General features: G+C 44.9%; 1 protein-coding gene across 2 annotated transcripts in view; it reads right to left on the bottom strand.

Moving 5' to 3' along the window:
* The window catches only part of TMEM248 (transmembrane protein 248), a 36,228-nt gene extending 11,382 nt beyond the window's left edge, over window positions 1–24,846 (bottom strand). The window contains exons 1-3 of one of the 2 annotated variants that reach the window (XM_025379120.1): window positions 24,600–24,846; window positions 3,363–3,539; window positions 439–724 (exon numbers count right to left, since the gene is read on the bottom strand). In XM_025379120.1, coding sequence (XP_025234905.1) covers window positions 439–724; window positions 3,363–3,521 — 445 coding nt within the window. In that variant the 5' untranslated portion in view covers window positions 3,522–3,539; window positions 24,600–24,846. The remainder of the gene's footprint in view (window positions 1–438; window positions 725–3,362; window positions 3,540–24,599) is intronic. The other variant, XM_025379119.1, reaches the window with a different exon arrangement.
* Between the last annotated feature and the right edge of the window lie 299 nt (window positions 24,847–25,145).

Below are 25,145 nucleotides of genomic sequence, written 5' to 3'. Positions count from 1 at the left end.
GGATTACATGCACGAGCCACTGCGCCCAGTCATCTTAGCCATTTTCTAGTTCTTCCCAGCAGCTCAGCACAGTGTTGGACTAACAATGGCCATTAAAAAATCTATAAACTAATAGCAATAGAAGATGTGTAGTAAATAACGAAAACTCCAACAGGATAAGCCTGAATAAAAATTACATGTTTGTAAATATTAGACAGGCCTTATAGTTTTTTCACAGTTTCTTGTTCCTACAGGCTTTTGAGAAGCTACTTCAAGCCAGGTACTTTACCATGTAATGATGGTGTAGAAATGGTTCATGTAGTTCAAACTCAACAAAAAAAGACACATGTGCAAGACTACAATTTAGTACAATATAGTCAGTAAAAACACACACGGTGCCTCCTCTTTTTGTAACAGTGGTTGCTTGAGGAGCCTGAATGGAGAGTGGCTACTGCATACCTGAAAGTCCAATCTGATGCCCTAAGATGGTTGAGTACAGATGGGTGACGTTGCGGGAATACCCTCCGAAGGGTTTCAGTGGGTCCAGGGTTAGGGTGATTGCGACTGAGATATTCACAGGGCCCGAGTCCTCCAGGGCCTGGGGGGACTGGGTGGAAGCTCGGGCCTGCCCGCTGGTCATTGTGCTTTCCGGAGTTGTGGTGTCGTTTGTGAGATGCTTTAGCGTTTCATTCTCTGATACACACAGGTCCAAATCATTGAACCGTAGCAGAAAAGTATTCCAATCCTTTGGGGAAGTGAAAGAAAAAGAAATGAGTGTGAACAGCGCCTGCATCCCGCTGCGGGAACACAGGTAAGACCCTGGTGTGGCACTGCAGCACATCAGCAAACTACAATTCAGAGCTGGTCATTTAAGATCATGACAACACGGCCACCAACCTCCTCACAGGCAGCACAACGTGGCTTTCCTCATCACTTTTATATTTATAACCTAAAGTATGAACTCTTCACTGGCACAAGATACTCAATAAACTGTGAAATCAAATCAATTTATTCAAGAAAATCTTCTTTTAAAAAAATCCAGCATATTACACATAGAGAAAATGATCTAGCCTCAGAACCAAACTGGAAAAGAAAGCTTGAATAAAAGCATTAATGCAAACTCATTTTGCAATTACAATTCTTTTTTTTTTTTAAAATAAAATCACCTTAAAATAATGTCCCAAAAGATCAGTTCCATATATCTTGCTCTCTTTCTCCAGAACATGAAACAGCAGTGAATACTAATACTCATTTGGGACACTGCCCCCCTTCTTATGGACTTTTGATGACACCTTAGAGCAGCAACAATTTCAAAAAGGAAGGGGCCAGGTGCAGTGGCTTGCACCTGTAATTCCAGCACTTTGGGAGGCCAAGGCAGGTGCATCATTTGAGGTCAGGAGTTCAAGACCAGCCTGAGCAACATGGTGAAACCACGTTTCTACTAAAAATACAATAATCAGCTAGGCGTGGTGGTGTGTGCCTGTAGTCCCAGCTACTTGGAAGGCTGAGGCACGAAAATCATTTGAAGTGGGGCAGAGGCCCCAGCAAGCCAAGATCGTGCCACTGAACTCCAGCCTCAGCCTGGGTGTCAGAGTGACATTCCATCTCAAATAAACAAAAAAAAAGTCATCTGAGCAACCCCTAACCAGCCCAGTAAGTCTACCCTTACAGCATCAGTTTAACTGTATGTGACATTTAGTAAGACTGCAACTGGATCTATTAAATTACATTTCCCTAACACCTACAAACTCAACTGACCATTCTAGTATATTAGGGCTGAAAACGAACATTCTAGTCTCAGTCCTTCATAGTCCTAGACATGAAGAAACTGAGGCCCAGGGCAAATTAGGGACTCTCCAATTCTAGTTCAAGGTAGAATCGGCATTAAGTTCTGATTCACAGCCCCAAATGTTTCCCATACACCACTGCCTTTCCTACAACTTAGGATCCTCATTTGAAATAAAAATCACGAAACTAATCATAACCAAAGTTCTATAGCATCTCAACAATGCGTTCCTACGGAGCTGGAGTCCACGTTGAACAGCCAGCTAAAGCCAATGCCAGGCCTAATTTGGATTATTAAGGGCTAATTATCCAGGCTTCATTGTAACCACTGGCCTTGGCCAAGTGCTCAACATGGACTCAAGATCTGCAGGAAAGAAATGGCAGGAGGCTGCAGAGCTTTCGTTTTGAGTAGAATATTCATTTTCAGCCCTGATGTGGGGGCAGCCTGTTTTCACAGCCTTTAAAGATTGAGGCAGGGTCAGCAAAGAGGGAGAATTAAGCCAGCCAGTATGTCTCTTAGTAACAAACTCTTTGAAAGGGTTACAAGGTAGAAATAGCTAAAACTTGTTACTTGAACTGTGCTAGAAAGAGTTCACATGTGTAGGCGGTTCGTTTTGCCAAGATCACTTAAGATCTAGAATGCCCTAGAGCTCAAGAGAAAGCTATGATCTCAATTACATGGAACAGAACTCTCCTCTCCAATGTAAGGCACACTCAATGTAGCAACCACACACTCCCAGCCCCACCCCCACCCCCACCTCCACCCAACAACAAACCCAAGAAGAAGGAAAAAGAGTAAGAGAAAGCACCCAAGGAATCTATTAAAAGACAGGAATTAGGCTGGGTGTAGTGGCTCACGCCGGTAATCTCAGCACTTGGGGAGGCTGAGATGGGTGGATCACCTGAGGTCAGGAGTTCAAGACCAGCCTGGCCAACACAGCGAAACCCCATCTCTACTAAAAAGACAACAATTAGCCAGACGTGGTGGTGGGCACCTGTAATCCCAGCTACTCAGGAGGCTGAGGCAGGAAAATCGCTTGACCCCGGGAGGTGGGGGTTGCAGTGAGCCAAGACGCCACTGCACTCCAGACTGGGTGACAGAACGAGACTCCATCTCAAAAAACAAAAATATTTGGTAATTAGATCCTGTTTTGAATTTCTTTAAGATTCCTTATCTCATGAAAAAAACGATTAGTACAGCTGATAAAACTCTATGATGATATGTGGTTTTAAAATACCAAATGTTCAGTTTTCTAAAACAGCAATGAACCCATTTGAGATGGAATATTAAAAAGGTGAGTTCTCCAGCTTTTTGACACAGATCATTTTACAAATGTACTCTCCAAAATGCATCTGTTTCACTGCTGAAATAGTCTAACTGAAACTGGTAGCATATTTAAATTGAACAATACCTATCTAGGTATTTCCTAACAAACTTGAGTCCTGGGGAGATGGAAAACAGAAAATTCTGAATAAATACCGACCTTTCTCACTAGGAGAGAAAGTCCAAAACCCAAGAAAGCTATATGACAAGCCACAGAGTGTTGCCCCACTCCACAAGGGCCAGCCAGCCCAGGAGAAGTCAGAACATACTGTACCTCTGCCATTTCTGGTGATTTAATCTCCTTGATTTTGAAGAAGTAGCCCAGGGTCAGAAAAGCTATGGCCATGGCACTCACGCTGATCATGAAGACCACCAGGGGAGGCCGACTGCTGATGTACACCTTCAGGTTCTCCAGGGGGTTGATGCTGAACATTATTCTGATCAGCTCCACCTGAAAGAAATTAATTAGAAGCCTTAAGGACTGACTTTCCAACAGGAAAGCTATGATTCTTTTGTTTTCTTTTGAGGTTTTGAGGGGGTGAGCTCGGCGGGATGGGCACTCATTACTGAATTTGAGAAACGTCTCATCATAACTTCATTCAAAAGACTAGAAGGAAAAAATGCTAAATGTTAATTGCCATTACCTCAAAGTGGCAGGATCCTGAATACATATTCTCTTTCAGTATGAATCTTCTAAATATTTTGTGTGTGTGTGTGTGTGTGTTTTAAAAAACAGGGTCTCTTGCTCTGTCACCCAGGCTGGAGTGCAGTGGTGTGATCATAGCTCACTGCAGCCTTGAACTCCTAGGCTCAAGCTATCCTCCCACCTCAGCCTCCTGAGTAGCTAGGACTAAAGGTATGTACCACTATGCCCGACTAATTTATTCCTTTTTTTTTTTTTTTTTTTTTTTTTGAGACAGAGTCTCACTCTGTCATCCAGGCTGGAGCAATGGTGTAGTCTTGGCTCACTGCAACCTCTACCTCCTGGGTTCAAGCGATTCTCCCACCTCAGCCTCCCAAGTAGCTGGGACTACAGGCGTGTGCCGCCACACTCAGCTAATTTTTGTATTTTTAGTAGAGACGGGGTTTCACCATATTGGCCAGGCTACTCTCTAACTCCTGACCTCGTAATCTGCCCGCCTCGGCCCCCCAAGTGCTGGGATTACAGGCGTGAACCACCATACCCAGCTAATTTATTACTTTTTAAGAGATGGGGTCTCACGGCCGGGCACGGTGGCTCACCCTGTAATCCCAGCACTTTGGGAGGCCGAGGCGGGTGGATCACGAGGTCAGGAGATTGAGACCATCCTGGCTAACATGGTGAAACCCCATCTCTACTAAAAATACAAAAAATTAGCCAGGCATGGTGGCAGGCACCTGTAGTCCCAGCTACTCGGGAGGCTGAGGCAGGAGAATGGTATGAACCCAGGAGGCGGAGTTTGCAGTGAGTCGAGGTCATGCCACTGCACTCCAGCCTTGGCCACAGAGCAAGACTCCGTCTCAAAAAAAAAAAAAAAAAAAAAAGAGAGATGCGGTCTCACTATGTTGCCCAGGCTGCTCCTGAACTCCTGGCCTCAAGCAATCCTCCTGCCTCAGCCTCCCAAAGTTCTGGGATTACAAGTGTGAGTCACCATACCCAGCCTCGATCTTCTAAATATTCTATAATAAACACTGTTACTTCCGTATCACCTAAGAAAAGGTTTAGGTGGGTCAGTAATATGACACAAATACACAACAACATGTACAGAAAGAAACTAAGGATGCTCTCATTTCCTGCCACTGAAAAGCTGAATTCTACTTATTCAACATTCTGTCCTGTTCATTGCCATATCGCTCATAGCCATCCCAGCCTTGCTTAAAAGCGCCTAAGGCTTCCACCAGACCTAGAAGAGGTCGGTGATAGCTCCCTGTCATGGCCCACAGGGTTTTCAGGACTCAGAAGCCCTGCCAATCTCCTGACTGCATCGCCATCCACTTCCCCTTCTCCCTCCTGGGCTTTGGCCACGCTGGACTTGCTATTCTTCAGGATCATCTTGTCAATTTCTGCAAGGAAATCGGCTGGGACACTGGCAGGGATTGCACTGAATCTGTGATGGGTTTGGGGAGTACTGCTCTCTTAACAATGTTGTCTGCTAGTCCGAGAGCCTTGGATGCCTTTCCGTCTATTTGGCTTCTTTATTTCAACAATGTTTTCTGTTTTCACAGTGTTAAGTTTGCACTTCTTTTATTAAGTTTATTCCTAAGTATTTAATGCTTCTTGCCATTTTTGACCATGATCTAGCTGAAGACTTTTGCATCTGCCCGGATGCTTTTCCCAAACATTTCCACATTTGTTCTTCTTAAAACGCACGTCTATGGCTGGGTGCAGGGGCTCACACTTGTAATCCCAGCACTTTGGGAGGCTGAGGCGAGTGGATCACTTGAGGTCAGGAGTTCAAGACCAGCCTGGCGAACACAGCAAAATCCCACCTCTACTAAAAATTAAAAAATTAGCCAGATGTAGTAGTGCACACCTGTAATCCCAGCTACTCGGGAAGCTGAGGTAGGAGAATCGCTTGAACCTGGGAGGCAGAGGTTGCAATGAGCCAAGATCACACCACTGCACTCCAGCCTGAGCGACAGAGTGAGACTCTGTCTCAATTAAAAAAAAAAAAAAAATGCAAGTCTCTGTTTAACAGTCAGCTCCTCAGACCACGCCTTCCCTGGTCACCCTCAGCCCCTGCTTTATTTCCTTCATATTGTTTAGCATCAACCAAGAGCACAATTATTTTCCTACTTGTTTACTGTCTGTCATCCCTCATTAATGAGCCCAGTGAGAGCAGACATTTTGCCTGTCTTGTTCACGGCTACAGCCCTGGCCCCTGACCCCTAGAACAGCAGCTGGCACACAATGATCACTTACAAATATGAGCAGACTGCAACAACATTAGCAAAAAGCAATTTTTTAAAAAGTCTGTATCAGCGTTTACAGAGACAAAAGGATGCATCAACAGCCCCTAAAAATCAACAGTAACACATTTTCCATGCCATTTTCACTCAGCATTCGTTTTCCTGACATCTCTGTTGATCTCTGTTGATCTAGTTCACTGAATTTCACTGATGTATATATGTAAAAATTGTTATGTGGTTAAGTTATCCCAGTCTGAGGGGTCCAGCTGGGTTCCTGTCACTGTTTCACCCACAAAGGGCATTGAAGCAGGTACAAGAGTGGCTGTAGTACAGCAAGGTCACAGGGTAGGGCCCGTCTTCAACCTGATACTGTCAGACCACTCTCCAAGGAGATCAACCAGTTTACACTTCCCCAGCAATGAAGGAGCCTGCTCCATTCCATGAGATTTGTGCCGACACTTGATTTCCTAAGGCATATTAATTTGGTCCAAAAAGACAGATGTGAAATGATATCTCTATTATTTTAAATTGTATCTCCATGAAACAGAGCATCTTTCCATTTTTTTAACCAGCCATTTAGGCCCATTCTTAAGTGAACTGCCTGAATCCTCTGGTAATTTACTAATAGGGTGTTAGTCTACTTCTTATTGATGTTTAGAAATTCCTTTTGTGTTTCAGGTACTAACCCTTTTAACAGTTTTATATGTTACATATAATTAATCCAAGTCTGGGTTTTCTTTAATATGGTTTATGGTATCTTTTGCCATATGAAAGGTTCTTCAGAAGCCGGGCACAGTGGCTCATGCCTGTAATCCCAGCACTTTGGGAGGCTGAGGCGGGCGGATCACGAGGTCAGGAGTTCAAGACCAGCCTGGCCAATATGGTGAAACCCCGTCTCTCCTAAAAATACAAAAAGTAGCTGGGCATGGTAGCGTGTGCCTGTAGTCCCAGCTACTCAGGAGGCTGAGGCAGGAGAATCACTTGAAGCCAGAAGGCGGAGGTTGCAGTGAGCTGAGATCGCACCACTGCACTTCAGCCTGGGCGACAGAGCAAGACTCTGTTTCAAAAAAAAAAGAAAAAGAAAAAGAAAGGTTCTTGATATTTTTAATGGTATTATTAATAAATAATTCACATAGCATATAATTCACCCATTTAAAATATACAATTCAACGATTTTTGGTATATTCACCGAATTGAAGAACAATCTCCACAATCAATTTTCAAATGTTTTCACTGCCCTATAAAGAAAGTCCAACATATAACAGATACATAAAAAAGAAATTAAAACATACCACCAGAGAAAAATTACCTTCACTAAAATGAAGACAGGAAGGAAGGAAAGAAAGAAGAAAAGATCACAAAACAGCTAAAAACAACAAAATGGCAGGACTAAATCCTTACTTATCAGTAACAACACTGAATGTAAATGGACTAAACTCTCCAGTCAAAAGACACAGTGGCTGAATAAATAAAAAAGCCAGACCCAACAATGTGTTGCCTACAAGAAACACACCTCACCTATAAAGACACACATCAAATGAAAATAAAGAAATAGCTGGGCATGGTGGCTCACACCTGTAATCTCAGCATTTTGGGAGGCTGAGGCAGGCAGATCACCTGAGGTCAGGAGTTCCAGACCAGCCTCACCAACATGGTGAAACCCCGACTCTACTAAAAATACAAAAAAATTAGCCAGGTGTGGTGGCGCATGCCTGTCTGTAATCCCAGTTACTTGGGAGGCTGAGGCAGGAGGATCACTTGAACATGGGAGGCAGAGGTTGTGGTGAGCCGAGGTCACGCCACTGCACTCCAGCCTGGGCAACAAGAGCAAAACTCCGTCTCAAAAAAAGAAAATAAAGAAATGGAAAAAGATATTCCATGTAAATGGAAACCAAAAAAGAGCAGAGCAGAAGCAGCTATACTTAATCAGACTAAATAGATTTCAAGACAAAAACTATAAAAAGAGACAAAGAAGGTCAAAGGGTCAATTCAGCAAGATGATGTAACAATTATAAATATATATGCACCCAGCACTGGAGCACTGAAATATATAAAGCAAATATTAGAACTAAAGGGAAAGACAGACCCCAATACAATCATAGCTGGAGACTTCAACACTCTACTTTCAGCATTGGACAGATCATCCAGACGGAAAACCAACAAAGAAATGATTTAATCTGCACTATAGACCAAATGGACCTAACAGATCACATGAATCATTCCCAAAAATACACCATATGTTAGGCCACAGAACAAGTCTTAAAACATTCAAAAAATATGAAATTATATCAAGTATCTTCTCTGACCACAATGGAATACAACTAGAAATCAATTACCAGAGAAATTCTGGAAACTACACAAACACATGGAAATTAAATAATATGCTCCTGGATGGCCAGTGGGTCAATGAAGAAATTAAGAAGGAAATTCGAAAGTATCTTGAAACAAATGAAATGAAAACACAAAATACCAAAACCTATGTGATCCAGTGAAAGCAGTACTAAGAGGAAAGTAGAAAACATCAAACAAGCAACCTAATAACACATCTTAAGGAATTAGAAAAGCAAGAGCAAACCAAACACAAAATTAGTAGAAAAGAAATAATAAAGCTCACAGCAGAAATAAACGAATTTGAAACAAAAAAATACAAAAGATCAATGAAACAAAGAGTTGGTGTTTTGAACCAGATGAACTCAGAAAAAAGAGACAAGATTCAAATAAATAGTATCAGATACGAAAAAGGAGACACTAAACCAACATTACAGGAATTCAAAGGATCATTCCAGGCTACTACAAGCAACTTCATACCGGCTAGGAAACCTAGAAGAAATGGATGAATTCCTATACACACAACCTACCAAGACCTGATGGCTTCACTGCTGAATTCTACCAAACACTAAAAGAAGAATACCAATCCTACGCAAACTATCTCAAAAAGCAGAGGAAAAGGGAGTACTTCCAAACTCATTATAGGAGGCCAGTATCACCCTGATATCAAAACCAAAGATACATCAAAAAAAAAAAAAAGGGAAAACTACAGGCAGATATCCCTGATGAAGATTGTTGTAAATCTCCAAAATATACTGGCAAACCAAATTCAACATTAAAAAGATCATTCGTCCTGACCAAGTGGGATTTATCCCTTGGAAGCAAGGATGGTTCAACATATGCAAATAAATCAGAGATACATCATATCAGCAGAATAAAGGACAAAAACCACACGATGAATTCAACTGATGCTGAAAAAGCATTTGATAAAATTAAACATCTCTTCATGATACTAAACCCTCAAAAAACTGGGCTTAGAAGGAACATACCTCACACAATAAAAGCCATATACAACAGGACCACAACTAGTAACATACTGAATGGGGAAAAACTGAAAATGTTTCCTCTAAGATCTGGAACATGAAAAGGATGCCCACTTTCACCACTGTAATTCAACAGAGCACCAGAAGTCCTAGCTAGAGCAATCAGACAAGAAATAAAGGGCGTCCAAACTGGAAAGGAAGAAGGTAAATTATCCTTGTTTGCAGATGGTATGATCTTATATTTGGAAAAAACCTAAATACTCCATCAAAAAACTGGAACTGATAGACCAATTTTCAGTAAAGCTGCAGAATACAAAAATCAACCTATAAAAATTAGTAGCATTTCTATGTGCCAATAGAGAGCAATCTAAAAAAGAAATCAAGAGGTCAGCCATGATGGCTCATGCCTGTAATCCCAGTACTTTGGAAGGCTGAGGCAGGTGGATTGTTTGAGGCCAGGAGTTTGAGACCAGCCTGGCCAACATGGTGAAATCCCATCTCTACTAAAAATAAAAATAAAAATTAGCTAGGCATGATGGTGTGCATCTATAATCCCAGTTACTCGTGAGGCTGAGGCATGAGAATCCCTTGAATCTGGGAAGTGGAGGTTGCAGTGAGCCAACATCGTGCCACTGTACTCCAGCCTGGACAATACAGTAAGACTCCATTTCAAAAAAAAGCATAAAAACTACTTACATAGTACTTGTATTACATTAGGTACTGTAAGTAATCTAGAGATGATTTAAAGTAAATGGGGGCCAGACGTGGTGGCTCACACCTGTAATCCCAATGCTTTGGGAGGCCAAGGTGGGTGGAATACCTGAGGTCAGGAGTTCGAGGCTAGCCTGGCCAACATGGTGAAACCCCATCTCTACTAAAAACACAAACGGCAGCCAGGTGTGGTGGCATGCACCTGTAATCCCAGCTACTTGGGAGGCTGAGGCAGGAGAGCTGCTGGAACCCGGGAGGCAGAGGTTGCAGTGAGTTGAGATCGCGCCACTGCACTCCAGCCTGGGTGACACAGCAAGACTCCATCTCAAAAATAATAATAACAATAATAATATAGAAACAAGACTAGTTAGGTTTAGATTAATAGGATTCATAAATAAAAACGTCAACAGTAAATCAGAGTTCAATTTACTGAGCTAGAACAAAAACTTAATTTTTTTTGTTTTGTTTTTTTGGCCACAAGAGTCTCACTCTGTTGCCTAGGCTAGAGTGCAGGGGCACAATCTCAGCTCACTGCAACCTCCGCCTCCTGGGTTCAAGTGATTCTCCTGCCTCAGCCTCCTGAGTAGCTGAGATTACAGGCGCATGCCACCACGCCTGGCTAATTTATTTTTCTTAGTAGAGACAGGGTTTCACCATGTTGACCAGACTTGTCTTGAACTCCTGTCCTCAAGAGATATGCCCGCCTTGGCCTCCCAAAGTGTTGGGATTGTAGGTGTGAACCACTACACCTGGCCCAAAACCTTAACCTTATATAAAAATGAATAGGAACCATTTACCTCTTGGAACTACAATTATGAAACGTTCAGAAAAACAGTAGAAAAATCTGAATCAGAATTCACTTCAAGGAAAACTAATAGTCATTAAAAGCACATTACACCAGAATTTAAACAGTTATATCAACACAAATACCCACAAAATGGCAAATATTGTCAAATTAAGCCAATTTAATTTAGGGAAACTTCCAGCACAAGCAATTATAGCGACAATTATAGTCACTAAAAAAGCGAAAGAATGGGTCGGGCGCAGTGGCTCACGCCTGTAATCCCAACACTTTGGAAGGCCAAAGTGGGTGCATCACCTGAGGTCAGGAGTTCGAGACCAGCCTGACCAACATGGTGAAACCCCGTTTCTACTAAAAATACAAAAATTAGCTGAGCATGGTGGCGTGCACCTGTAATCCCAGCTACTCAGGAGTCTGAGACAGCAGAATCATTTGAACCCAGGAGGCAGAGGTTGCAGTGAGCTGACTTCGTGCCACTGCACTCCAGCCTGGGCAACAAGAGCAAAACTCCACCTCAAAATAACAATAATAATAATAATAATAATAATAATAATAATAGAAGAATGTTTGAATAAAACTATTAAGATTCCAAACATTTTACAAACATAAAATTCCCTTCTACCATTCACAAGTGTTTTCAAATAGGAAATCAATGAAGACTAAATAAATGTATTCCTTCTGCAAAGAGTTACAAGAAAGTTTCTGTGAGTGTCACAGTGGCAAATGTTAGTTTTAATTAATGAATAAATTAAGTTCTGTTTAGGAAAACAAACAGAGATAAAAGAAAGCACACTATCTGACCCCTCCCCCTAAATTCATTCCAACTCCAATTAGGGCGTCCTGGTATTGACCAAGATAAAGAAAGAAATGACCACGACTGGGAAGCTGCCTCGCTGAAAAGTCCAGGGATTTAGGGTACACAGAACACATCCAAAAGGCAATTTCACAAGCACGTGAGAACACGTGATGAAAATCTATCAGCACAGTACCTTAGATCTCTGAGACTAACTCAATGAAGATGCTAAACATCAGATGGCACTTTAAGCAAGCAAAATGCAATACCAAGACTATCCCACAAGTATCTCTAGCAACCCACAAGTTACAAATAGCACAAGTTCCTTAAAAAGGGGCGCGGAAAGGGCTGTGTTATAAACTTTCTGGAGACCAACTTGACCATACATATCAACAGTGTTAAAATCTGGCATATTTTATCTCCAACATTCTACTTCTAAGAACTAAAACTAAGGAAACACCCATTGCTCCAAAGATTTTACTACTCAGAGTTATTTTTGGAGTGTTTGCAATTGTTAAAAAATGGAAAACTACATATCCAACAATAGCAGGGCACAACTGAATAAAGTAGGATTTCTCTCCAGTATTGTACCTATCAAAAACACAAGATCTGGGCATGGTGGCACACGCCTGTAGTCCCAGCTACGTGGGGGGCTGAGGCAGGAGGATGGCTTGAATCTGGGAGTTTGAGGCTGCAATGAGCTATGATTACGCCACTGCACTCTAGCCTGAGCAACAGAGTGAGATCCTATCCCCCCAACCACCAAAACAAAGCGGGGGCTAGGCACAGTGGCTCACGCCTATAATCGCAGCACTTTGGGAGGTCAAGGCAAGCAGATCACCTGAGGTCAGGAGTTTGAGACCAGCCAGGGCAACTTGTGAAACCTTGTCTCTACTAAAAACACAAAAAATTAGCCAGGTGTGATGGCACGTGGTTGTAGTCCCAGCTACTCAGGAGGCTGCGGCACGAATTGCTCGAACCTGGGAGGTTGCAGTGAGCTGAGATCGTGCCACTACGCTCCGCCTGTGTGACAGAGTGAGACTCTGTCTCAAAACAAACAAACAAACACCCACAGAATCTAAAATATCACATACAGCTGCCATAAAAAAGAAAAAAATCGGCCAGGCATGGTGGCTCATGCCTGTAATCCTAGGACTTTGGGAGGCTGAGGTGGGTGGATTGCCTGAGCTCAGGAGTTCGAGACCAGTCTGGGCAACACAGTGAATTCCTGTCTCTACTAAAACTACAAAAAATGACCCGGGAGTGGTGGCATGCACCTGTAATCCTAGCTATAGGGAGGCTGAGACAGGAGAATTGCTTGAACCCAGAAGGCGGAGGTTGCAGTGAGTCATGATTGCATCACTGCACTCCAGCCTGGGTGTCAGAGCAAGACTGCATCTCAAAAACAAAAAGTTCTCAGGGAAAACTGTGCTCTGCACAATCCTCCATCTGGCGAGGTGAGGAGATAAGAACAGGGATGGAGAAACTGAGGCAACAGGTAAACAACAGATGGCGCTTTACATAAGCAAAAGGCAATACCAAGGTTACCCTAATATCTCAGTCCACACACAGTTTGCAAAAGAACACAGTTCCTTACAGGTAGCCAGGAAAAGGCTGTGTTACAAACTTTCAAAATACTACTGGTTCAGGTGAAAGGGACAGAGGTGGAGGAGGAGATGCTGACTTTTTATTACATGAGTTAACAAAAACACAGTTAATTGGGTCGGTGCAAAAGGAATCGTGGTTTTCGCCAATATGTAATGGCAAAAACCACAATTACTTTTGTACCAACCTAATATAAGGGGAGCAAAGGAGCTAGTAAAGGAGGAAGGCCGGCCGGGCACGGTGGCTCACATCTGCAGTCCCAGCACTTTGGGAGGCCGAGGCGGGTGGTCACAAGGTCAGGAGATCGAGACCATCCATCCTGGCTAACACGGTGAAACCCCGTCTCTACTAAAAATACAAAAAATTAGCTGGGCGTGGTGGCGGGCGCCTGTAGTCCCAGATACTTGGGAGGCTGAGGCAGGAGAATGGCGTGAACCCAGGAGGTGGAGCTTGCAGTGAGCCAAGATAGCACCACTGCACTCCAGCCTGGGTGACAGAGCGAGACTCCATCTCAAAAAATAAAAAATAAAAAATAAAAGAGGAAGGCCTCCTGGTTGGGCACAATAACTCACACCTGTAATCCCAGCACTGTGGGAGGCTGAGGTAGAAGGATTGTTTGAGGCCAGGAGTTTGAGACCAGCCTGGCCAACACAACAAGACCTTATCTCTACAAAAAATAATTTTTTAATAAATTAGCTAGGCATGGTGGTATACACCAATGGCCCAGCTACTTGGAAGTCTGAGGTGGGAAGACTGCCTCAGCCCAGGAGGTCAAAGCTATAGTGAGCAATGATCATGCCACTGCACTCCAACCTGGTTAACACAGTGATTAAAAACAAACAAACAAACAAAATGTAATTTTGCAACTTAATAACATTTTATCAGAAAAAAAGTAAGTTGACATTCATTATGCCACAGACACAGGAAACCTTTCAGTCTCTCCCTCTCCAAAGCCCGCATATGTACGCCACATGGCTACTTGACCAAGTTTTAAACTAGCTTTATTATAGTTTCAAAAACGTTCTTTTTTTTTGAGATGTTGTCTCGCGTTGTCACCCAGGCTGGCATGCAGCAGTGTGATCTCTGCTCAACCTCTGCCTCCCGGGTTCAAGTGATTCTCCTACCTCAGCCTCCCAAATAGCTGAGACTACAGGCGCATGTCACCACGTCCGGCTAATTCTGATATTTTTAGTAGAGACGGGGTTTCACCATGTTGGCCAGGCTGGTCTCAAACTCCTGACTTCAAGTGATCTACCCGCCTCAGCCTCCCAAAGTGCTGGGATTCTAAGCGCAAGCCACCACACCAGGCCCACCATTCATCTTAAATGAGATTTTCTACCTTAGGTTAAATGGGAAGTTTCTGAAAGGCGAGGAAGAGAGGATGGGCAAGCCCACTCTCTATGCCGACCAAAGGAAATACATTGGACTTGTGCTAAGAGAGAATGACAGAAACTCACCTTCACGTAGCAGAAAGTAGCATTTCTCAAATATCCTGTGATATGTGAGACCCTCGAAGAGCTTTAAGGCTGGGGTTACAAACCCTGAGCCTAGTAAGCAACAGTCATCGACGCGATGCCAGATTATCCAACACTTAAAGACACTTATTGGTATCAAAGACACCCTGTGCAAGCTCCAGCACCTAGTTGCCCCGAGCACTGCGCAGAAACCACCTTCTGCCCCACTGCAAAGCAGTGCAGGCAGAATGAACCTTCAGAGAGACAAGTGAGAAGCAATGAAGACACAGGAGAACTTCAAGGTCTCCAGTAATCTCTGGGCTGCCAAGTCCAAAGCCGGAGCTACAGTCCCTAACTCATGTTGCTGCAGCAGCATCTGACACAGAAGTGGGGTGGATCCTCTCCCAGCTTCCACTCCTGGTTTTCCTAACATTCATCTGGCCACCCCTTCCTTTTCAGGCTCCTTCAAAAGCTGGTGTTCCCAAGTTCCAGCTGGGGCCTCTGCTCAAGGGGGACACACTCATTCATGCCTTAACCCCATTTTATGTATCCACTCACCTCCAGATCCAAACACTCACCGACTAGAGCTCTCTCTTTAGATGACCCAAAGGCCAACGAGGCCAAAACTTATCCCAAGGCAACAAATTGGCTCCTCCCCATAAGGAAAAACACGGTGATTTACCTAGTAATCCCTGCCAGTCATTCTTTTTTTTTGAGATAGGGTCCTGCCATTCTTTCTTTCTTTTTTTTTTTTTTTTTTTTTTTTGAGACAGGGTCTGGCTCTGGTGCCCAGGCTGGAGTGCAGTGGTATGAGCATGGCAGCCACCTTGACTTCCCAGGCACAAGCGATCCTCCCACCTCGGCCTCCCAAGTAGCTGGGACTGCAAGCACATGCTACCACTCTCGGCTAATTTTTGTATTTTTTGTAGAGAGAGGATTTTGCCACAATGCCCAGGCTGGTCTCAAACTCCTGGGCTCAAGCGATCCTCCTGCATCAGCCTCCCAAAGGCTGGGATTACAGACATGAGCCACTGCGCCCAGCTCCTGCCAGTCATCCTTGATACTCTGACTCTCCTACAACCAGTTACCAAGTCCTATCATTTCCACATTTTAAGTGTCTTCTCAAAGGCAGCTCTCACTCCATCCCCACTGACACTGCCTCCCTCAGCCAAGTTAAACTGTTGTCTGAGCCGGGTGCTCGCAGCTGTAATTCCAGCACTTTGGGAGGCCAAGGCGGGTGGATCACCTGAGGAGTTAGAGAGCATCCTGGCCAACATGGTGAAACCCTGTCTCTACTAAAAATGCAAAAATTAGCTGGGCGTGGTGGGGAACGCCTATGATCCCAGCTACTCAGGAGGCTGAGACAGGAGAATCACTTGAACCCCGGAGGCAGAGGTTGCAGTGAGCCAAGATCAAGCCACTGAACTCCAGCCTGGGCACCAGAGCGAGACTCTGTCTCAAAAAATAAATAAATAAATACATAAACAAAAATTTGTCTCTCATTTCCATGATATTGTTTCTGCATCCCTCCTACCTTGGACAGTGCCTGATACCGGGAAGGTGCTTAACAATAATAACGTCTACCATCATTGCCTACTTTTTGAGAGAGGCACCGCTCTAAGAGTTTTGCACCTATTATGTATGATCCCTAAAACAATTCTGATCCCTAAAATATTTTACAGATGGGGAAATTAAGGCATATAGAAGTCAGTTAATGTGTCCATGATCACACGGGAAGTGAACCTGGATTCAAATCCAGTTGGCCTTCAGAGCCCATGCATTAACCATTAAGTTCTACTTCAGTCCAATAAATGATATAGGTTTGCAAAAAGAAGTCAATCTGGCAGGGCACAATGGCTCATGCCTGTAATTCTAGCACTCTGGGAGGCTGAGGCCAGCCGATCACTTGAGCCCAGGAGTTGGAGACCAGCCTGGGAAACACAAGAAGACCCCGGGTCTACAAAGAATACAAAATTTAGCTGGGTGGGGTAGTGCACACCTGTAGTCCCAGCTACTTGGGAGGCTGATGTGGAGGGATCACCTGAACCCAGAAGTTTGAGGCTGCAGTGAGCTGTGACGCACCACTGCACTCTAGCCTGGGAGACAGAGTTAAACCCTATCTCAAAAAATGAAAATAAAAAGGAAAAAAAAATTCTTTTTGAAGAGTCAATCCCATCAAATGAGATAAAGGCAGAAAAGCATCCATATAATTTTGCAATCAAGACATCAATAGTGATGTAAGCAAAACCCCTCTCACTAGGGTGATAGAGGTAAAAACCAGGTGACATGGATGAAGCAGTGGGAAGAGAGCATTCCTAACAGCTAACACTTAGCCAACATGCCATTCCCAGGCACGTGTAAAGCGCTTCACATATTTTTTAATCTTTGCAACACTGCTAGGTAGATACTACTATTCCCACTTTACAGATGAGAAAACTGAAGCAAATGAGCTTCAGTAATTTGTACTAGGTCACACTGCAAATAAATGGCAGAAATGGATTCTGACTTAATTCATCTGACCCCAAAAGCCATGCCATCAATCACAATGCCAAGGTTGATAAGACAGTTTCAAGTCAAATACCAAAGTAAGGGGGAAAAAACCCAATCTCACATACCATAGATATACTAAGTGTATTTTAGTCATTGACTTTAACAAAGGCACAATTAAGAGATCAACATTTTTGAAGTTTAAAATGTTTAACTCTTTTTTTTTGGAAGACTGAGTTTCAATCTCATCACCCAGGCTAGAGTGCAATGGCGCAATCTCGGCTTACTGCAACCTCTGCTTCCTGGATTCAAGTGATTCTCCTGCTTCAACCTCCTGAGTAGATGGGATTACAGGCGCCTGCCACCACGCCCAGCTAATTTTTCTATTTTTAGTAGAGACAGGGTTTCACCATGTTGGCCAGGCTGGTCTTGAACTCCTGACCTCAGATGATCTGCCTGCCTCGGCTTCCCAAAGTGCCGGGATTACAGGCGTGAGCTACCGGGCTCGGCCTATTTTCCATTTCTTTTTTTTTTTTTTTTTTTGAGGCGGAGTCTCACTCTGTCGCCCAGGCTGGAGTGCAGTGGCGCTATCTCGGCTCCCGGGTTCAAGCGATTCTCCTGCCTCAGCCTCCCGAGTAGCTGGGACTACAGGCGCCGGCCACCACGCCCGGCTAATTTTTTTTTTTTTTTTGTATTTTTAGTAGAGACGGGGTTTCACCATGTTAGCCAGGATGGTCTCGATCTCCTGACCTCGTGATCCGCCCGCCTCGGCCTTCCAAAGTGCTGGGATTATAGGCGTGAGCCACCGCGCCCCGCTCATTTCTTTAGCAGGGTAACTCCCATCTCAGCACTCATTCATCAGTTAAAAGTATGAAGCAAAGACTAGCACAGTCTTCTGCCAATAGTGTCTTGTTTCTTAATGTGATACAATTCAGAGTGCAGAACAGACTTTCACAATAACTCACGTTTAAAAGGAACCAAAGAGAGACTGCTCGCGGTGGTTCACGCCTGTAATCCCAACACTTTGGGAGGCCAAGGTCGGAGGATCGCTTGAGCACAGGAGTTCAAGACCAGCCTGGACAACACAGTGAGACCCTGTCCCTTAAAAAAAAAAAACCAAATTAAAAAAAATTAGCTGGGCATGGTTTCACCTATAGTCCCAGCTAATTGGGAGGGCAAGGCAGGATGATCAGTTGAGTCTAAGAGTTCAAGGCTACTGTGAGCCATGGTCACACCACTGCACTCCAGCCTCGGTAACAGGGAGAGACCCTGTCTCAAAAAAAAAAAAGATCACATGAGAAATTACAAGCGAAAGCATAGTTTTAGTTGCTAAACGTGTAGTTTAGGCAACATCAGTAGTCTCATAAAGACAAAAGGAAAAGAACGTAGGCTGATATAATTACATGTCTGGAACCAGACTTACTTCCAAAACTCAGACTTTCCATGTATTTCTCCTCACTTACAGTTAATGAATGCATCGTTCCATTTTCAAAATCATGATACAAAACCATGGTAACATTCGACATTCCCCCCGCTTCTTAAAAAAATTCACTACAGTCTCAAGATGGAAAATAATTTATCTTTGTTCTTTAGTTTTTTAAATAATTGCCGACCATCTTAAACACCAAAATTAAAAGTACTCCCATATTAAAATTTAATAATGTGGGGCTTAATCGATTTTTAAGAAAACAAGTCATGAGGGATGCCAAGATCAAATAGAAGCTAAAGGTTCAATAGGAAACCTTACTGTAACCAAACTCAGTGTGTAAGACTGGGACATGTTTGAAAAACAGCACTTGTAACCAAACAGCACAAAAGTCCAAATGGCAGTGCTTCGAAGGCTATGTCATGTACTCCCCAGGATCACACTGAGGTATGTAATCATACGCAGAAAAAACGCTACAGACCTCTTGTCAAATGAATTTGATATGTACATGAGAAAGGTAACTTAAGGATTTCCACGTCCGAAATCAATTTAAATGAAAATTGAGTATGCTAAAACCTCTATCTTTCCTCCTTTCCATTTTTTCTTTTTAAAGAAAAGCCAAGGCTCTTTGTCCATTTTTCCTTCTTTCCTTTTTTTTTTTTTTTTTTGTTTCAGATGGAGTCTTGCTCTGTCGCCCAGACTGGAGTGCAGTGGTACGATCCTGGCTCACCGCAACCTCCGCATCCCAGGTTCAAGTGATTCTCCTGCTTCAGCCTCCTGAGTAGCTGGGATTACAAGCATGCGCCACCACGCCCAGCTAATTTTTGTACTCTTAGTACAGACAGGGTTGCACCATGTTGGCCAGGTTAGTCTCAAACTCTTGACCTCAAGCAATCCACCGGCCTTGGCCTCCCCAAGTGCTAGAATTACAGGCGTGAGCCACCGTGCCTGGCTGCCCATTTTTCAATTGGATTTTTTGTTTTCTTGCTACTGAGTTGTTTGAGCTTTGTATACATTTTGGATATTAACCCCTTTTCAGATGTACAGTTTGCAAGTATCTTCTCCAAATTCCTAGGAATTAAAAAATGGGCAAGGGACATGAACAGATGTTTTTCAAAAGACCGACAAATGGCCAACAGATATAGCTGGCCAACATATTCACAATCACTAGAGAAATGCAAATTAAAACCACAATTATGTATCTTCTCACACCTGTCAGAATGACTGTTATCAAAGAAAGACAAATGTTTGTGAGAATGTGGAGCTAAGGGAGCCGTTATGCACTGTGGGAATGTAAATTAGTACAGCCATGATGGAAAACAGTACAGAAATTCCTTTAAAAACTAAAAGTAGGCTGGGCATGGTGGCTCATGTCTGTAATCCTAGCACTTTGGGAGGCTGAGGCAGGTGGATCACGAGGTCAGGAGTTCAAGACCAGCCTGACCAACATGGTGAAACCCTGTCTCTACTAAAAATACAAAAAATTAGCCAGGTGTAGTGGCGTGCACCTGTAATTCAGCTACTCGGAAGGCTGAGGCAGGAGATCGCTTGAACCTGTGCGACAGAGCGAGATTGTCTCCCAAAGAAAAAAAAAAGAAAGAAAGAAAAAACTAGCAATGGAATGATCCAGCAATCCCACTACTGAATATATAACACCCCCAAATTGAAATCAGATTGTCAAAGAGATGTCTGTACCCCCGTGTTCACTGCAGCACTATTTGCAACAACATGGACAGACGCAACGAACATTATACTAAGAGAAATAAGCCAGGCACAGAAGCACAACATAGGATTCCACTTTTGTATGGAATCTAAAAGACAATGGAACTCACTGCAGCAGAGAGCAGAACTATGGTTACAGAAGTGGGGGTTGGGGAACAGGGAGATGATGGTCAAAGGGTACAAAGTCCATTAGAGAAAAAGGAACATATTTTTTCTGAGTTATACTGCACAGTGTGGTAAATATAGTTAATACAGTTATTTTGGGGTGGCTCACACCTTTAATCCCAGCATTCTGGGAGGCCAAGACGGGAGGATCACTTGATCCCAGGACTGCGAGACCAGCCTGAGCAACAAAGTGAGACTCTGCCTCTACAAAAAATCAAAAAATTAGCCAGGTGTGGTGGTGCACATCTGTGCTCCCAGCCACTCAGGAGACTGAGGCAGGAGTATCACTTGAGCCCAGGAGGAGGAGGGCGCAGTGAGCCATGATCACCCATAGCACTCCAGCCAGGACAAGAGAGCAAGACTCTGTCCCGTCATAATTATTATTATTATTACTGTTTTTTTATTTTTTTTTAGTAGAGACGGGGTTTCACCGTGTGAGCCAGGATGGTCTCGATCTCCTGACCTCGTGATCCACCCACCTCGGCCTCCCAAAGTGCTGGGATTACAGGCGTGAGCCACCGCGCCCAGCCATAATTATTTTTTTTAATTAAAAAATAAGGCTGGAGCCAGTGGCTCACGCCTGTAATCCCAGCACTTTGAGAGGCCGAGGCAGGTGGATCACGAGGTCAGGAGTTCAAGACCAGCCTGACCAACATGGCGAAACCCAGTTTCTACTAAAATACAAAAAAATTAGCTGGTTGTGGTGGTGTGTGCCTGTAGTCCCAGCTACTCGGGAGGCTGAGGCAGGAGAATCGTTTGAACCTGGGAGGCAAAGGTTGCAGTGAGCTGAGATCATGCCACTACACTCCAGCCTGGACAACAGGGCGAGACTCCATCTCAAAAAAATAAATAAATAAAAATAAGGCCAGGTGTGGTGGCTCATGCCTGTAATCCCAGCACTTTGGGAGGCCGAGGCAGGTGGATCACCTGAGGTCAGGAGTTTCAGACCAGCCTGACCAACATGGTGAAATCCTGTCTCTACTAAAAATACAAAAATCAGCCAGGCGTGTTGGCGGGCGCCTGTAATCCCAGCTACTCAAGAGGCTGAGGCAAGAGAATCGCTTGAACCCGGAAGGTGGAGGCTGCAGTGAGCTGAGATCACGCCACTGCACTCCAGCCTGGATGACAGAGCAAGACTCCATCTCAAAAAAAATAATAATAAAATAAAATAAAATAAAGTCTAAGGCTGAGGCCAGTGAGGTCCTGAGATTAGTCATAAAATCTAGAGCAATTACATGGCATCCTGTTTGAATGGCTTCAAAGGTTCTTCAGGACTGGGCAAGAGAAACACACCATTTCTGTGACGTGGACCAGATGCCATTAAAAACCCTCTAGAGAGGACTGAAGGGCTTGCCATTTATCCTTTGGCTGTAGCCAGAGCACAGACCAGACTAGAGTTGTGCTCCTGCAAACTAAACACAGGCACTGAAACAATTCACAGACGTCAAATTTAATTTCCTGATTGTCAATACCAGATAGGAATGACAATCAGCATATTTTTCATTGTTCTTAATAAAATAAGTTAAGCATTGTTTTATGCCACCGGCCTCTTACAGAACAAGACAAACCCATCAAATGAAAACAATTATTTAGAAACCAAAGGCCAGGCCTGGCGGCTCACACCTGTAATCCCAGCACTTTGGGAGGCTGAGGCGGGTGGATCACTTGAGGTCAAGAGTTTGAGACCAGCCTAGCCAACATGGTGAAACCCTGTCTCCATTAAAAATACAAAAATTAGCCGGGTGTGGCAGCATGCACCTGTAGTCCCAGCTACTTAGGAGGCTGAGGAATCGCTTGAACCCAGAAGGTGGAGGTTGTTGCCTCACTGCACTCCAGCCTGGGCAACACAGCAAGACTCCATCTCAAAAAAAACAAAAACAAACAAAACAAACAAAAACCCAGAAATCTACCAGGAGCTGGACTGGATAGCTTATGCTTATCTTTCTTCGAAAAGCATTTAACCCCTAACTAGCTGCCTCTGCCAATATTTCTAGGCACTGACTGCCCACCTACCCAGCCTGGGTGCTTGTCCACCAACTGGCCCTAGTTTTTTCATTTCCCAGCTAATTCTGAATGGCCCAAATCCTCCCGATCTTTCTAGGTCCACCTCAAAAGTTACTTCATGAGTTTTGGGCCAAGCGAGGTGGCTCACGCCTATAATCCCAGCACTTTGGGAGGCCAAGGCGGGCGAATCACCTGAGGTCAGGAGTTCAAGACCAGCCTGGCCAACACAGTGAAACCTCGTCTCTACCAAAAATACAAAAAATTAGCCGGGCATGGTGGCAGGCGTCTATAATCCCTGCTACTCAGGTGGCTGAGGCAGACGAATCCCTTGAACCTGAGGGGCAGAGGTTGCAGTGAGCTAACTTCACGCCACTGCACTCCAGCCTGGGCAACAAAGCAAGACTCGGCCTCAAGAAAAAAAAAAAGTTTCTGATCCTAACCATAACAAAATCCCTAACATTTGGTATACCACTATGGCAATTCAGTCCTGCCACATTTTCTAGCCTATTGCTTCCTCTAAGTACATTCCTTGCAGGCAGAAACTATTACTATATTTGCACTTAGGCCAGGTGCGGTGGTTCAAGCCTGTAATCCCAGCACTTTGGGAGGCCGAGGTGGATGGATCACCTGAGGTCAGGAGTTCAAGATCAGCCTTTTTAGTAGAGACACGGTGAAACCTTGTCTCTACTAAAAATACAAAAACTAGCTGGGCATGGTGGCGGGCGCCTGTAATCCCAGCTACTAGGAAGGCTGAGGCAGGAGAATTGCTTGGACCTGGGAGGCGGAGGTTGCAGTGAGCAGAGATTGCACCACTGCACTCCAGCCTGGGCGAAAAGAGCAAGACTCTGTCTCAAAAAAAAAAAAAAATTTTATATATATATATATATATATTGCACTTAGCTCCACCTTTCCTTCTTGCACCAGATGCATCTAGAGCCTAAACAGAGAAGGTGCCTGTCAACCAGCGTTTGGTGATTTCAGTATTGAGACTTCGGTGCTAGCAGTGATTCCAGTCCACCTGATTCAGGCCACAGGAATTCTCCCAGAATCTTCACTACAAGTTGAAACTCCGCATCCTCACTCTTAGAGAGCAAATGCTCTTGGGGTCAATGTACACGTAAGTATAACTGAGGTGCGCGACAGGTCTACTTCCTGTCAGAACCGCTAGATGAAAAGAGGAAGTAGGTGGACACCCTCATCGGTCAAGCGTTGATGGAACATTCATCTACAAATGAGATACACATGCTCAGACCCTATGCTGACCCAAGCTGACGGTGCTATCGAGACAAACCACTTTATCACATATTCATCACCAGCCTCGGAGTTTTTCTTCCCACTCTCTCCCATAGCGGCTCACCTTTGAGGCAAGAAAGGAGCAGTTCAGGGGGAAGCCACAATCCTTACACAGCAGGCTTCAAAGAAGCTCACCATTCATCAGCCAGTGAGGGCTGTCCTCTGCTAGTTGAGAACCAAACTCAGACATTAGATTCTTCCACAAAGGCCTCCTCACCAGCTGTCCAATGGGTACGGCGTTCACACGACTCAAAACAGCACCACAGGCCTGGTTTTATTACTGATGGTCCCCATCACAGGAACTGAAACTACATGCCTCTAGATTACCTTGCGATCACTCCTCATTTTATTAAAAACATGAATAAAGAATCCACCCCATTCTGGATATTTACCAAGCTTGACACAGGGAACACCACTATGCCATTTAACTTTGTGCACATACGTGACTCTCTTCCTCCCACCTTTCTGAGATGTGTTTCACTGGCAAACGGAAAAGAAATACAAACACTCCCCAAAGTCGAAAAATGGCAAACGACCAAAATGTTTCCCGTGCCAAATTCGAATTATCCAGGCCTCGGCTCCCGACGTGGGAAGTCCCGCCATCTCCAAGGCCGGCAGGGAACCCTGGCTTGGGGAACGCGGCTGGGCCAACCCCAGTGTGGGGGTAGCAGGCCGAGGTCGGCCGATGCTGGGCGACCCCCGCCAGCAACTGGGTCGGGGGCCGCATCCCGAGAAGCGGGGAAAGAAGCCGGCGGAGAAGCCGCTCCCGACCAGCACGACCCCCGCTCCCGGCCCCGCGGGCAGCCCCAACTGGGTCCGACCCCCGCCCGCCCTCCAGCCCCGGCTTACCCCGCCCCGGCGGGCAGCTGCGCGCCCCGGGCCCAGCCGGGCCAGCTGCTCGGCGGACGCCCGCGGCCGCGCTGGGCTCACTCGTGGCGGCGCGTGGCGGGCCCGGGGCCGCTCGGCACCATCTTCTCCGCCGCGCCGGGGACAGCGTCCGGCTCCGCGGGGCCGACGCGAGGACCAGACGCCAACCGGGCTCCCGCCGCCGCCTCAGCTCCGGCTCCGACAGCCGCGGTTTCCGCGTGAAAAAAAAAAAAAAATACACACGCCACCTCCAACGCCGCCGTGACCTCCGACCCCGGGCGTCCGACGGCGGCGCGGCCGGGACAAGCTTCGTCAGAAGCAGGCGGCGGAGACCAAGCTTCTGGGATGGGTCGCGTGCGTGCGGACGTGCGTGGAGTGCGTGATGGACGTTTATGGGGCTGTGTGCGGGTCTGGTGTTGTGCGCGTGCGTGTGTACGTAGTGCGTATATGTGGCTCGTAGTCAGTGTGCATCGTGTACAACGGTGTGTGCGGTGCATGTGCGTCTGTGTGCGCGTGTGTGGTGTGTGA

Source organism: Theropithecus gelada, chromosome 3, assembly GCF_003255815.1.
Source record: "Theropithecus gelada isolate Dixy chromosome 3, Tgel_1.0, whole genome shotgun sequence".
NCBI lineage: Eukaryota > Metazoa > Chordata > Mammalia > Primates > Cercopithecidae > Theropithecus > Theropithecus gelada.
Note: the sequence above shows the minus strand (reverse complement) of the source record. Positions and strands in the feature narration are given on the sequence as shown.